The sequence below is a fragment of the Rhincodon typus genome, chromosome 9 (assembly GCF_021869965.1).
Source record: "Rhincodon typus isolate 14 chromosome 9, sRhiTyp1.1, whole genome shotgun sequence".
NCBI classification, from domain to species: Eukaryota; Metazoa; Chordata; class Chondrichthyes; order Orectolobiformes; family Rhincodontidae; genus Rhincodon; species Rhincodon typus.
Window position 1 is genome coordinate 57,548,038 of NC_063340.1, and position 15,051 is coordinate 57,563,088.

Below are 15,051 nucleotides of genomic sequence, written 5' to 3' on the forward strand. Positions count from 1 at the left end.
ACACTGTCCCCCCTGACCCCACCACCCCGTACCCTCTGGATCTGCAGCTCTTTTTCCAGCAGCTCCTGGCCGCTCGGTCTCATGGGGAAGTCGGTGCGGGGCAGCAGCACCGTTTCCCGGTATTTGTTCTTCCCCGTGCCAGTGCTCGAATTCCCGGTGGCGACCGACCGCCGGTACCGGGCGGCGACGGCATCCCGCAGTTTCCCGGGCAGCGAGGAGCCACGGCGGACTCGGAGCACCACGATCATGGCGGAGGGTACGGCCAGCCGCTACCACACCACCGGCAACGGCGGCCGCCGAGGCCCAGAACGCGCGTCCCAAAAGCCGCAGCCTTTCCCCCTTCCCAGGGCGCTCAGCAGCCCCCTCTATTGCTCAGCTGAGTATCTAACAGCTATCAGTTCAGGACACACACACAAGAAAAAGCTTTCAACTGCAAACCAACAGAAAAATATGTGACTGTCTTTATTTTGAACCGTGTCTCAGCACATGGAGCTTTAAACCAAAAATGTCCAGTCTACAGAGGCAGAATGTCAGAAACTTTCTCGAACCAGTGCAGCGATTTTAATCATCAACTTTATCTCAGGTTCATTCAAAGCATAAAAACCAAAAGAACTGCAGATGCTGTAAATCAGAAACAGAAACAGAAATTGTAGAAGGTGTAACACCTGTCCATTTACTTCCTCCCTCCTCAGTATTCAAGGACCTAAACACACCTTCCAGCTGAAGCAACACTTCACCTGCACTTCACTGAATCTAGTCTACTGCATTCGCTGCTCACATTGTGGTCTGCTCTACATTGGGGAAACGCAGCTTAGCCTGAGTGACCACTTTGTAGAACACCTACATTCTGTCTACAAAAAAGACCCTGAGCTTCCAGTTACATGTCACTTCAACACACCCTCTTGTTCCCTGGTCAACATCTGTCTCAGGCTTGCTGCAGTGTTCCAGCCAACCTCAGTGCATGCTGGAAGAACAACAGCTCATTTTTCACTTGGGGACCCGGCTGCCTTCTGGACTCAATATCAAGTTCAATAATTTTAGGGCTTGAACTGTCCCATGTCCTCACCCTAACGTCCACACACCAGGCCTTATTATCACATAGTCTGCTGTTGCACACAACTGATTATTAGCCATTAACAGTCCCCATTAATAGCTATTCACCCTCCCAGCCAGGCCATTTTCAATTCCTTTGTCTGTCCAATTGTTCTCTTTGGGCTCTATCCCCACCTATCGTTTACTCCTTACCCCGCCATGCCGCCCACCCTATCTTCTGCATTTAAACCAACATTTTCCTAGCTACCATCAGTTCTAAGGAAGGGTCACTCGACCCGAAACATTAACTCAAATTTCTCTCCACAGATGCTGCCAGACGTGCTGAGCTTTTTCAGCAATTTCTATTTTTGTTTCATTCAGGGCATGTCTATTACCGGGAATACAGATTAGACAATATTGTCTGGTCAGCTCCAAGAAAAAGGAATATGCCAAATGCGCCATCTCATAAATCAGAAGAAATTCAGGGTGATCGATTGTCCATTATTTTCATATATTTCCTGTTATTTTTGACTGTCCTGTGTGGCGTGCCTTTTGTCTCGTATTTCCAGAACAGCCTGTGAATCGGGAGACTCAGAGGGATGATTTGGGTAGGACTGAGTGGGTCAGCTGAAACGTAGTAGATGTGAGTTCACAAGATAAGTTTCAAGTTTTGGTTCTTTTAACTCATGCCACCATTGCTTCCTCCATCTGCTGTCGTAGTCTCTAGAAATTCTACCCCAGCTCCACCACCAGCACCCACTCACTTATCATCAGCAAAACCCTCCGGCCCAGTCCCATAGTTGAAGTTTCCCTGATTTTACTTCACAAGAGTTGGCTGCTCTGCAGGAGTAAACTCTTAAAAATTAAGTCTTGATATAAAAGTTGTTTTTTTTCCAACAGATTAACATTTTTAATATAAATTTTAATTTGTTTGTAATTAATATGATGGAGCTCTTAACAAAAAAAAACCAAATATAATTCCAAAACCCAGCAACAACTTGATTTTATGTAGCCCCTTGTTTCTTTACAGAGGTTATAATTAAAGCAAAACTTTGAGCCACAATCTCTGGCTGTATCCTTGATGTGTTTATTCACTTCATCTATCATGGCATGGTGGCTCAGTGGTTAGCACTGCTGCCTCACAGCACCAGGGTCCTGTGGAGTTTACACATTCTTCCCATGTCTGCGTGGGTTTGCTCTGGTTTCCTCCCACAGTCCAAAGATGTGTAGGCTAAATGGATTGGCCATGCTAAATTGCCCAGAGTGGTCAGGGATGTGTAGATTAGGTGGGTTATAGGGGGATGGGGTCTGAGTGGGAAGTTCTGAGGTTTGCTGTGGACTTGTTGGGCTGAAGGGCCTGTTTCCACAGTGTAGGCTATGATCTAAATTGCCATGTTCCCCTGGCATTTCCTTTCCATGGAAAATGAACAAACTCTTCATGACTCAATTAAATATTGCAATTGTCTTTCAAACAACTTTTCCCTTTTGTCTGATATTTTTTAATCTAATTCATGTACATTGAGAATGATGTCCTTGATGTTTCTCTTAGAAAGTAGCATCCAGACAGAGTCAATAATATACAGCATGTAAACAGGCCCTTCCATCCAACTCATCTGTGCCGACCAGATATCCTAGATAAATCTAGTCCCATTTGGAGCATTTGGCCCATATCTCTCTATACCCTTCCTATTCATATACCCATCCAGATGACTTTTAAATGTTTAATTGTACCATGTTCCACCACTTCCTCTGGCAGCTCATTCCATACACACACCACCCTCTGTGTGAAAAAGTTGCCCTTTGGGTCCCTTTTAAATCTTTCCCCTCTCACCTTAAACCTATGTCCTCTAGTTTTGGACTCCCCCACTCGAGACAAAAGACTTTGTCTGTTTACCCTATTCATGCCCCTCATGGTTTTATAAACCTCTGTAAGGTCATGCCTCAGCCTTTGATGCTCCAGGGAAAATAGCCCCAGCCTATTTAGCCACTTCTTGTAGCTCAAACCCTCCAACCATGGCAACATTCTTGTAAATCTTTTACTTGGTCAAGATGATAAATCTTTTCAAATTTCGTGGATTTTTCAAGTCAACCCTACATGATTAATTGGCAACAATACCAGATACAGAAAAGTGATTTTAATTAAACACTTTCTATTTGATGGGTCATAAAGATTTTCCTGGTGGCTCAATTATTTATGGAAGTAAAAATAGATTATTCAGCTCCTCAAGTATGTTCTACCATTATGTTAGATCATACCTGGTTCATAATACCTCTTTGACTGCCTCCCTTGATGCCCTTATAAAAAGAAATCTGTTGATCTTAGACTTCAAATTGACCCAGCTTCCACAACCTTCTTGTGTAACTGCTTCTATAATTCATTTCTAAATGATCTAGGCCTAATTTTAAGATTGTTATCGCCTGTTCTTGATTTACCCACCAGACAAAATGATTTACCTGCATGTACCCTGATGATTTTGTTCACATTTAGAAAAAAACTTCTTTAAATAATCCCCCGCCGTCCAAATCACCCAAGAGATGTTTGTGCAATGCGTCCTCTTATTGAACTCTAAATCCTGCTATAATTCTGGGGAATCTACAAAGTATATCCTGCAAAGCAAATATGCCCTTTAAAGTACAACAAATAAAATGAATTTGGTACCACACATGGATTCTAACCAATGCTACATCCAACTGAAATTCAACTTCTCTTCATATTTCAGTTCCCTTAAGATAAACACTAACGCATCAAATGCTGAAAAGCTTAGTGAAAAGATAGGTGAACAAGTCGCACAAGTAGAGATAAATAGGCCTGATCTAGTAACTAATGCTAAAATGTAGATTCATGTGACCTGGAACTAAATATTCCAGGGCATCAGCAATGTGGATGACTCCTAAATGCTAACTGAATTGGCCTAGTGAGCGCTCAGATTTATTTAACCCTATAAGCTCTCAGAAAGGAATGCAACCACACAGATCACCTAGCATCAATAAAGGTACCAGAAATCACAATGGCACACGCAGGCCTGTCATTGATCCAGAGTCCTTCTTGCTAACATGTGGGACTTGTGTCAAATTTGGGAGAGCTGTCTCACCAGCTTAACATAGTAATCCTCATGGAATCATATCTTTGAGACCATATCACAGACAGTACCATCCCCATCCCTGGGATATGTCCTATTCCTGGACAGACCAGCAGAGTTGTCGGTGTGATGCTATACAAAAAAAAAGTTGTCCTGTTTGTCCTTAGTATTTACTTCAGATCCAATGAACTCTTGTGGCAACAATTCAAGTATGGGCAAGGCAACATTTGTCCCACTGTCCAAAATTACGGCATCAGGAATATTACGCATTGCAAATATCTGATGTAAGACTCAGAAACGGCATCAATTGTTGTAGCATGCAATTTTTTAACCTCTATCCATTAGGAGAAATAATCAATGCAAATGCCATTCGACCTTACATTGAAAACTGGTAGATCTGTGCCCACATTCCCACAGTCTGGTGGGGAATGTGTTGGGTATTAACACTTTGCATCACTCTGGTCTGTGAATGGTAGAGGTCTCACAATCAACCACGAGATTTTCAAAGTTCTTGGAGATCCAAATAAATTGCACCATTGGCCATTTCGAACTCTGCACTTGGTGATTCTCAAGTATGCCTGTTGCAACTTCCCTGAGACACCTTCCTGAAATGAAACTGGAATGACCAGTCATTCATCATCATATCATCCACAATTGTAAACTACAGTCGGTGCTCAAAATATGTTTCCATAGCCAACCTCTGGTGTGGCCAACCCTCAACACCATACCAATGGATATTGAGAAATCCCTGGTTCCTGTAAGATACTTAGCAATTTGCTTCACAGAATGGAATGTGGAATCGTCCAGGGTGTTTGGTATATTTGTTCAGTATGATGCTGCATTCGGTATTCAGCTTGTGGAACCCTTTAATTTAGGATATAACTGTTCAAAGGAGATCCTTGGCTTGTGCTCTTTAACCTCTTTAAATAAGACTGAGATAAGACATTCCTTCCGACTCAAAAGTGAGAATTCTTGATGACGCAATATGTATAAGTTTCCGCATATTTGGTGTCCTGTTTGTGGGACAGTTGCTTGTAGCATACATTGATACCATTCTGCCAATGTGGTATACTGCATCCGCTGTACCCGGTGTGGCTTCCTCTACATCGGGGAAACCAAGCGGAGACTCGGGGACCGCTTTGCAGAACACCTACGCTCGGTTCGCAACAAACAACTGCACCTCCCAGTCGCGAAGCATTTCAACTCCCCCTCCCATTCCTCAGACGACATGTCCATCCTGGGCCTCCTGCAGTGCCACAACGATGCCACCCGAAGGTTGCAGGAACAGCAACTCATATTCCGCTTAGGAACCCTGCAGCCCAATGGTATCAATGTGGATTTCACAAGTTTCAAAATCTCCCCTCCCCCCACCGCATCCCAAAACCAGTCCAGCTCGTCCCTGCCTCCCTAACCTGTTCTTCCTCCCACCTATCCCCTCCTCCCACCTCAAGCCGCGCCTCCATCTCCTACCGACCAATCTCATCCCGCCCCCTTGACCTGTCCGTCCTCCCTGGACTGACCTATCCCCTTCCTAACTCCCTACCTACACTCACCTTTCCTGGCCCCATCCCCGCCTCTTCGACCTGTTTGTTTCCTCTCCACCTATCCTCTCCTCTATCCCTCTTCTATCCGCCTCCCACTCTCTCCCTATTTATTTCAAAACCCCCTTCCCCTCCCCCTTTTCTGATGAAGGGTCTGGGCCCGAAACGTCAGCCTCTCTGCTCCTGTGATGCTGCTTGGCCTGCTGTGTTCATCCAGCCCTGCACCTTGTTGTCTCGAATTCCATACTGATTTGGATTACGGGCAGGGCAAGAGAAGTGCTTGTGCGTGTGTTTTTTTAATGTATAAACCATCACACTTTCGCATTCCAAAGAAACTTTTGCTGCAACAGATCACCCCATTGTATGCTATTTGTAAATTGTCTTAGGGTGTTATAATGGGCAATAATGATAGACGAGCAAGAAAGAGGACACAATGTTCTGGTGACGTTAAAGCAAAACAATTTCTCGTGTTTGGATCACCCCGCAGTTGCATTTTGCAAACAGTGAGAAGGGGTGGCTTCAGTTTTGGTTCGGGCTCCAGGAGGGTTGTCAATGAGTGGTTGCTGGTTATCTAAGGGCATGCGCGCCGCTTTGGAGTGGCAGGCGTCTCGACTCTACGCTCAGTCGTTGCCTTGTTCTTCTTTTAGCCGCTGGGTGGTATTCCCCCCCCCCCCCGCCCTTTTGTGCAATTATTTTTTCGTTGCTGTGTTGCGAAGCATGTCGTCTGCGAGTCCGGCTTTTTTGATGCGGCTTATGGCGTCGACCTTTTCCATTGCGGAGAAGGCGCAGACCATAGTTCAGCAGGTGATGAGTGGAGGAGACCTGGGCATTGTGGAGAAGGTGGGTTTGTGCAAGGACAGGCCCGGACTGTGCCGTTCTCCTTGTTCGATCGAACTTCCTGCTACTGTGCAAGGGAGAAATGTCCCATTATCAGCAACTGTTGATTACAGGGCAATACAGATTTCAGCACCAACTTTGCACAAAATTGAGTTGTAAGCACATCCTGTGTCCGCAATGGGTCGGTTTTTTGCTTTTTTCTCTCCCCTCTACGTTGCACTTTGTACAGTCACCTTTAAAATCTGTGTTAAACCCATGCTTGTTGTTATCACATCAGATATTTATTATGTGTCTGGAGTGGCGTTAACTCTAATTTGCATTTACGTTAACCCCTGACTTACACTTCACACCTTAATTTATTTGAAAAGGGCAGCACGATTCCATGTGCAGCCTCTCGCTTTGTCATCTGTGTTTAAAAAAAACCTTAACTGGTTCGTAGCAAAACAAGTGAAGCAGTGTTGAGTGGTGGCTAATTGCAACTGATCGCCCTTGATTTGATGCATCTTGGTTTTCTAACAGATAACAGGATTAAAAAAAACTTGCCCTTTTTTCCAAGTTGACCCTTGCACTGACTTTTGGTATGCAACAGTACTTGCTGTGAAATTTCTTGTAGTGGAAGATATCTGTAATGGCAAGCATTCTGGAGTGAATTACTGTAATCACCTTGTGTTTTGCTGATTAATGGAGAAGATCTTGGTGGGGGTTGGGGGGAGAACACGAGTGCATAATTGCCTTGGTCTCTGCATTTATTTTTGAATTGTGTTTTGTTTTCCTGAAGGCATTCACTTCTTTTAAGATACAGTTCCAGAGGCACTGATGGCCCTTGTGTTTTTCTGCCAAGTGGTCATTTCTGCGTGAGCCTGAACTGTGGGTGGAAGGAGGTTAGCCAACCATGGAGGACCCCAGCCTTCCTACCTGATGTCCACAGACTTTGATTTTTCGTGCAATGAGTGCTGAGTCCAGTTGTAGCTCCTGAGATGCTGCCCTGACTGAGATCAGCTAACTTGGTGCAATCAAAGGAGTCCATACCTGGGACCTTCTGGCTTGTAAGATTATTTCTAAAATGTTTTGAATTGTCTAGCTTGTGGAGATATCCATTAGGTAACGCTGCCCGTCAGTTCTACAACTGCCATAAAAATGCATACCCAAATCTTTGACTTTTTTTTGTACAGTGACATGCTGTACTTCGTAATGTATGACATATCTTAAATTCATAGTAATTTATAAATCTTTGCACAGTTGTCCAACAACAAAGTATAGAATTACACAATATTTGCATAATGTCTGTCATTGGATTGATTTTCTTGGCACTTTTTGTTTTATTACTCTGTGTAAATGTAGCAGCCAAGGCTGTTTCAGTTCTGAGGAAGGGTCAGCGGGCCTGAAACGTTAACTTTTTTATCCTTCACAGATGCTGCCAGACCTGCTGAGCTTTTCCAGCAACTTTGTTTTTGTTCCTGTTTCAAACGTGTCACACTTGTCACTTTGGAAAATCGCTTCCAGGTGAATGAATTGGAGAGTATTTTTCAAAATCTTATTTTTCTTTTGTAGCAATATGTGTCTGGTGCTTGCAGTTCTTCATGTTGAATAAAGCTTTTTGGTAATTGAAAATGCACCCTGTAATGAATGACACCCAGTTTGCAGTGTGGCTAATCGGGCAAGATTCTACATGTGTCTTTCATGTCTGCATATCATCTCTCATGAGAGATTTACAGATGTTTTCTGCAGGTCATCTGCAGTTTTTGGAAAATAGCCATTTGGAGAATGAAGATTCTTGCCAGAGGGAGACTGACTTCAAATCTTGATCCATAGGGTCAAATCAAGGCCATAGCTTACAGTAACATCAAAGTAGTTCACATGAGAGATATTGGTAACAATTTAATTTGTTATCATTTCCGGAAAAGAATCCTCTAACTAAATTTTAAAAATAATAACAGTTGACCTCCTTTGGTGCTGCAAACATAAGTGTACACATGGTTTTTTCTATTTTCTAATTAACCTGTTCAGAGTTGCTATCACATAGCTCTACAGCACATGACTTAAACCTGGGTCTCTTAGTCCAGAGGTAGGAACATAACCGCTGCACCACAACAGCCCCCTGTATATTGGAATAATTTGAAACATCTATTGAAAAATCTTCCTTTAAACCTCTGTTCCACATTATCTGTTTTCTATCAACATAAACATAGTCCTTCCTGTTGTTGCATAATTTTTGTAATATTACTCTGCACCTTTTCCGAGGCTTTGACATCCTTCTGAGTGTTTGCCACTCCAGTGCTGGAGACGTTGTTCTAACTGAGATCTCACTAATGATTTATCAAAGTTTTGCTAAAGTAAGAAGAAACTGTGTCAACTGGCAGGCATGGATTTAAAATAATTGGCAGAAGAACCAGGTTGGTAGAAGTGGATCCCATGTGAGCTTTCAAAATAGAATATAACAAAGGAAAAATGCAGGGTGATGGGGAAAGAATTGTAGGGGGAGAGGGGAGGTAAGTGTTATGAAAATTTGACTAGTTCAGTTTAGTTTCTTTGGTTCAAGTTAATAACACTTACATATAGTAACATGGCATAGACCGTCAATCGTGTCGTAAACAGCTTTCTGGTCTGTCGTGGAATGTAATACAAGTAAGTAACACAGAAAATGCTGGAGAAACTCAGCAAGTCTGGCAGCATCTGTGAAAAGAGAAACAGAATTAATGTTTCAAGTTCAGTCTGACTCTTCTGAACTCTGCTTGGACATTTGTTTATATTTTCATTTTTTTCATATTTCTAACATAGACTGGAGCCAATGATCTACAAACAAAGGCTGATCGATTGGTGCAGATAAGCATCTGCTCGTCACTGGCCCGCAAATTCCCCAAACTAACTATAATTGGAGAGGAGGTACGGAATTACAATATTGCTAAATATTTAATTCAATTTTATCTGTTCTATGGATTTCCTTTTAGTATAGTTTCCTGTCCCAATTTGTGACATGCTTTGATAAGAAAAGCTGGCATATTAATTGCCTTTCTTTTAAGTAACATTTTTTAAGAGGTTACCTAGATATCCTTGACCTTTCATTTGTCTTCATGACAATTCTCTTGCACATCTTTTCCATGAGATATATTCATACAAGATCAATGGGAGAAAGGTACGGAGTGAGAAATAGGAGCATGAGAAGTCATATGACTGCTCATGCTTGCTCAGTCGTTCAGTATGATCATGGTTGATTTAATCTTGGCTTCAATTCCACTTTGTTTCCCATAATACTTGAATGCCCTGTTGTTCAAACAAAATATGTAACACCATCTTCAATATATTCGATGATCCACCCTCCACAACTCTTTAGAGTAGAGGAATCCAAAGATTCCGCACCCTCTGAGGGAAGGAATCTCTTCTCCATTTTAAATGAGTGACTCTTATTTTGAAGTGATGCACTCTAGTGTTAGATACCCCTTACAGAGGAAATATCCTTTCAGCAACTCACTTTTCATGTCCCATCAGAATCTTGTATGTTTTAGTAAGGTCATTTCTCATTCTTCTGAACTCTGATGAATTGAAATCTCAACTGCACTTACAAGCAATCCTTTCATCCCACAAAGAAATCTGATGAACATTCTTTGAACAGAACTCTAAACTTCAAGTGTGCTTTCACTAACATTAAGTATGGGCTTCTAAGCCTCTGCATCTTTGGTCCATTACCAGTGACACTGGTATCCATGCAAATGAATGATGGTGCAAATTTCTTGAAGGGATATTTTTGTTAATTCCATTATTTTTATTTTAGGAATTGCCATCCCAAGATATAGATGAAAGTTTAATTGAAGCTGGTCAATCTGAAGATGTATTGAAGTACTCCTGTCCAACTCAATATAGCCACATCAAGGAAGATGAGGTGAAATGTAACAAATTTAACAAAATGTGAATGGTATATAAGCAGAAAGACTCTCTGTTTAAAACTCAGTTTTAATTTCTGGACACGGTATGTAGATCTAGTTTTTGAAAACTGGTAGAGGAATTAAGCCTTGTTTCCAGTTTGAAAGATTCCTGTAAAGGTGGCTGTGGAGTGACATTGGTAGTTTGTTTGCCTCTGCTCTGAGGAGCATTGTGATTGAAGATCCAAGGCAGGCGGCTTCAAAGGAAGGGAAAAATGTGATCTCATATGCCCCAAATAGAAAATTCTAACACTCGGAAAGTAATACATGAAAGTAAAATCGGAATCTCTGATTGTTTCATTTGTTAAATCATTTATACCAGCCATTTGCAGTGAGGACCCTGTTGCAATATCCCTGGTGGTGACAACACACTCCAGGGTAGATTGTGGGGTTGAGGATTCCATAGATGAAGGAATGGGATTCTTCTATCCTTGGACCAGAATTTCAACACTGCACATGATTGTTTCTGTATCTCATGTATTCCACTTCTTGTGGATGGACCGTGGATTTGTACATCCTTGTTCCACTGAGGAGAAACCGAGGATGGTGCCTTCAGGACATATTTCCCTCTGTTTCTATTACGTTTGCTCTTGCTGTCAGACTTGCCGAAGGATAGTTAATCTATTTGGTTAACATACCTACTCAATGTGCCGACTCCTGCACAGATGTAGTAATTTTGGCAAGGACGTGGAAACATTTAGCTTTACTATTGATTATGTTGAAATAAGCTGAAGTGGTTTTGGGAGATAAGTGAGTATAAATGAAATCAGTTGCCCTACTCTGCTTTGATGGTGTTCCCAACCCTAATAATTCCTCTGCTGGGGTCACTTCCATGAAATCTGGTGGTACTCAGCCAGATTTTAACTTGTGTCTGGAATTCTCTGCTCTGTTCTGCAAATGAGTGTGGAGTAGAGTTATCAGTGAGGATGTTCTTTTGTTCATTGTGTATAAGGTGAAAATGAAAATTGGGCAGGCCTCATAGGTGGAATGTCATGCAGTGGCAGAAAGTGATTACAGTGTGATTGAGCATTATCTGTTCCCAGAGCAGAAATCAGTATTATCATGTACTTGTACAATTTATGTGTGTCTACAGCACTGAAAAAATAGAAGTAACAGCCTTGTTAGTTTGTGTAATTTTGTATCCAGAAGAATGATTATCTTATAGAAAAATTCAATACATTTTCTCAGATTGTGGTTTGGGTCGATCCACTTGATGGCACAAAGGAATACACCGAAGGTAAGCATTTGATTGTTTTAGCATCATCTGGGTTCATCTTTTATATTTTTCGTGATGTTACGAAACACAAAGAGAAATGTAAAACCAAGGGAATTATTAGACTCTAAACCACTTGAATTGGGTAATCATAAGTTAATGAACTCTTGAGTGTTTCATCCAGACTACACTGTACCTGAGGGAAAGTTTTGGCTTTGAGTGCCATAAAATATCGTTGTGTTTCTGCTACCACTTGTATAATATATGTTGAATGCAAGTGTCAAATGGTTCATTCTCCTGTTTGAGGTGGAGAAAGGTTAGCAGTCTTAGCTATCAGGATATTCCTTTGCTTATATCAAAAATAGTTCATATTTTCTTTGATTAAATCAGATTTGCTGAAATGCATTTTGAGTTTGATTTTTGTTTCAAGTTACCACTTGAATTATTTTAAAGGAAATAAACCAATTCTATTTTCTTTCATGATGAAAGTTCCAGGATTCTAGGCTGACATGTATTTCTTGCGTCAAGCAACTGAGTTTGCCTTTGATTTAGGCTTAAATTAATTTGAATGTTTTGATTCACAGGTCTCTTGGATCATGTGACTGTGCTTATTGGAATTGCTTATGACGGTAAAGCAATAGCTGGTGTAATCAATCAGCCATATTACAATTATCAGGTACGGTTTTTAAAAAGTTAACATTTTTTTCAAAGCTCTTGCCTAGCAAACTGATAATCTCAATAATAGAGAAATGTGATTGAATGCAATTGATACTCTCTTCTTTTTCCATCATAATTAGTGACTTACCAGCATCAATATCTGCTAGCGTGTCTCCCACCATATTTTGCTGCTGCCATTCACTCAATCTTTTCACTTGAACATAGCTGCTCATAAATTATTAAAGTTGCTGAGATAGTTTCACAACAAACTCATTTTGAAAGTTCGAGTTGAACCATTAACTTTGATTCTCTCTGCACGGATGCTCACTGATGTTGAGAGTTTCCATCACCTTCTCCGTACAATTGAAGCATCACCTTAATTTTACAGCTGACTTATGCTGCTAGTCCTAGCTGTGCTGATGAATGGAGGGAAATAAAGAACCAGTGGTCCAAGTCTGATTTAAAGCATCTTCTTTCTATTGGTGGAAGCCCAAGACGCCTTTTTTGTTTTTCAGATGTTGATACTAAGAAGTGGCAAAGCATTATCAAAAATCATGTTCAGTCTTTGACACACCTAAAAGTGTGCTATTGTGTGTATCACACAAGTAGTGACTGTCATTTTTTGCTTCTTCAAGTACGAAGGAGTAAAGTTTACTTGGGTCTTTTTGAAGCAATTATTGTCCACTACAGCTTTCTTTTCAGAACATACTGGTTCAAGAAAAACACTGAAGAAAATAGCTGTTTGAGTGCCTCAGATTCTAACCATTTACTGTGTTGAATATGAAGTGAGTCAAAATTAATGTCAGAAAGCAAGTTACATGCCAGAAGAAAAATACTCATTTTGTATTAATGTATTACTTTTGAAAGCATAATTTTATTTCAGGCTGGAGCTGGTGCTGTTCTTGGTCGGACCATTTGGGGCATTCTGAATCTTGGAGTGTTTGGAATTCAATTGAAGGAAGTGCCAGAAGGGAAACATATCATCACTACGACTCGTTCCCACAGCAGTAGGCTGGTAAATGACTGCATCTGTGCGATGAATGCTGATGAAGTAATAAGGGTTGGAGGAGCCGGCAACAAGGTACTTGCTGAGGCAACATAATACTTGAATAACTTTAAGGATGTAATTTTTCAATTTTGTTACATAAATTTTATTTTAAAATTTCATTGGGCGACAGCGATTATAGCACATGGTCAAAAACTTTGTTCAAGAAGGTAGTTTTTAAGTATTATATTAAAGGGGGAAAGCAAGGCTGAGATGATTTTGGAGGAAATTCCAGATCTTGGGGATTTGGTTGCTGAAAGCATTGGAGTTTTTAAGATTGGGAATGTTCAGGAGTCTGGCCTTAGAGAAGATCACAAATCTTGGAAGGCTGTGGGACTGGGGGAGAGGTGAGGCCTTCATAAAAATTGGAAACTAAAGATCAGAAATTTGTAATTGAGGCAATTCTTGACTAGGAGCCAATGTAGGTCACTGAACATGAAGGTGATAGGTGAATGGGTAACAGGATTGGATGACCTTAAGTTTGTGGAAAGTAGAAAATGGCAGACCATCTGGGAGTTGATTGGAATACTCAAATCTGGAGGCCATTACATCCATGGGTGAGGGTTGCAGCAGCAGATGAGCTGAAGTGGATCAGAGCTGGATGATATTATGGAGGTGGAAGTAGACAGTCCAAGTTATGGCATAGGTATATGGTTGCAATATCATCTTGGAATAGCAACTATGCCACCAACCTTATAAACAGGTGAAAGACAGTTTCCAAGGACAGGGGTGGAGTTGATGGTCAGCAAACAGTTTATGGCCAAGACTTTGTGACTTCTTTCTTCCCAATGTTAGGTTGATGGATGTTCTGCTGTATACTGGATGATGGCTTGACAAATTAGAAGCAGTGGAGAGGTCAGGTGACATACAGCCATCAGTGTACATGTGGAAAGTGATGTATTTCGGATTCTGTATTTGAATGGCACAGCTAGATGAGAAACAAGATGCGCAAAAGACAGATTCTTGGGGGACATGAGAAATCACATTGCTGGAGCGGGGAAGAGAAGTCATTGCAGGTGGTTTTCTAATTATATGTATACTTAAGAACAGGATAAGGCCATTCAGCACATTGAGTTCAGTCATTCAGTAAGATCATGGCTGATCTGATTATGGCCTTAACTCCGCTTGATTTCCTTGCTGATCAGTAATTTGCCAAACACAACCTTGAATATATTCACTGACTCAATTTCCACTGTTCTTTGTGAAAGAGAATTTCAAGACGATTGATCCTCCTGATCACATTCTTAAATGAGGTCCTCCTATTTTTAAATTATGCCTCCTAGCTTTAGATTTTCCAGTGAAGGGAATCATTCACTCAACATCCATCCTGTCAAAGCCCATCAGAGTTTTGTACGATCCAATATGAACATAATAAATAGAAATAGGCCATTTGGCCTCTCTCACCTGAATTGACATTCAATAAGGTCAAGGTTGATTTATGTTTTGAATTTCACGTTGCCATCTACCCGCTATGACCCTGAATTTCCTTGTCTAGCAAAAATCTATCTACCTCCAATTTAAAAATATTCAGTGATTCCCAGCTGTACCACCTTCTAAGGAGTTCCAAAGTTGCACGCCCTCTGTCCTAAAACAGTAACCCCAGATTCTTAAACAGCACCCCACCCCAGTTCTGAACTCAGCACAATAGGAAATATCCCTTCTATATCCACCTCATCAACACCATTCAAGATTTTATACACCGGTCAAGTTCCACCTCACCTTTCTAAAC

General features: G+C 41.3%; 2 protein-coding genes across 2 annotated transcripts in view; one reads left to right on the forward strand and one right to left on the reverse strand.

Annotated features, from left to right (window-relative positions):
* LOC125484069 (isoleucine--tRNA ligase, mitochondrial-like) overlaps nucleotides 1-338 on the reverse strand; it is a 19,042-nt gene extending 18,704 nt beyond the window's left edge. The window contains exon 1 of the mRNA XM_048601330.1: nucleotides 33-338. Within this exon, the coding sequence (XP_048457287.1) occupies nucleotides 33-248 (216 nt within the window). The 5' untranslated portion in view covers nucleotides 249-338. The remainder of the gene's footprint in view (nucleotides 1-32) is intronic.
* A 5,866-nt stretch (nucleotides 339-6,204) lies between these two features.
* Nucleotides 6,205-13,394, forward strand: bpnt1 (bisphosphate nucleotidase 1). Its single transcript, XM_048601032.1, has 6 exons — nucleotides 6,205-6,493; nucleotides 9,269-9,373; nucleotides 10,260-10,367; nucleotides 11,596-11,644; nucleotides 12,205-12,296; nucleotides 13,161-13,394. The coding sequence occupies exons 1-6, from the start codon at nucleotides 6,206-6,208 to the stop codon at nucleotides 13,377-13,379; spliced, it is 861 nt and encodes a 286-aa protein (XP_048456989.1). The 5' UTR covers nucleotide 6,205; the 3' UTR covers nucleotides 13,380-13,394.
* The last annotated feature ends 1,657 nt before the right edge of the window (nucleotides 13,395-15,051 follow it).

Coding starts and splice junctions, on each gene's coding strand:
- bpnt1 (XM_048601032.1), top strand. CDS start 6,206: ATGAGTGGTTGCTGGTTATCTAAGGGCATGCGCGCCGCTTTGGAGTGG. Junction 6,494..9,268: donor ACCTGGGCATTGTGGAGAAG/GTGGGTTTGTGC, acceptor TTTCTAACATAG/ACTGGAGCCAATGATCTACA. Junction 10,368..11,595: donor GCCACATCAAGGAAGATGAG/GTGAAATGTAAC, acceptor ACATTTTCTCAG/ATTGTGGTTTGGGTCGATCC.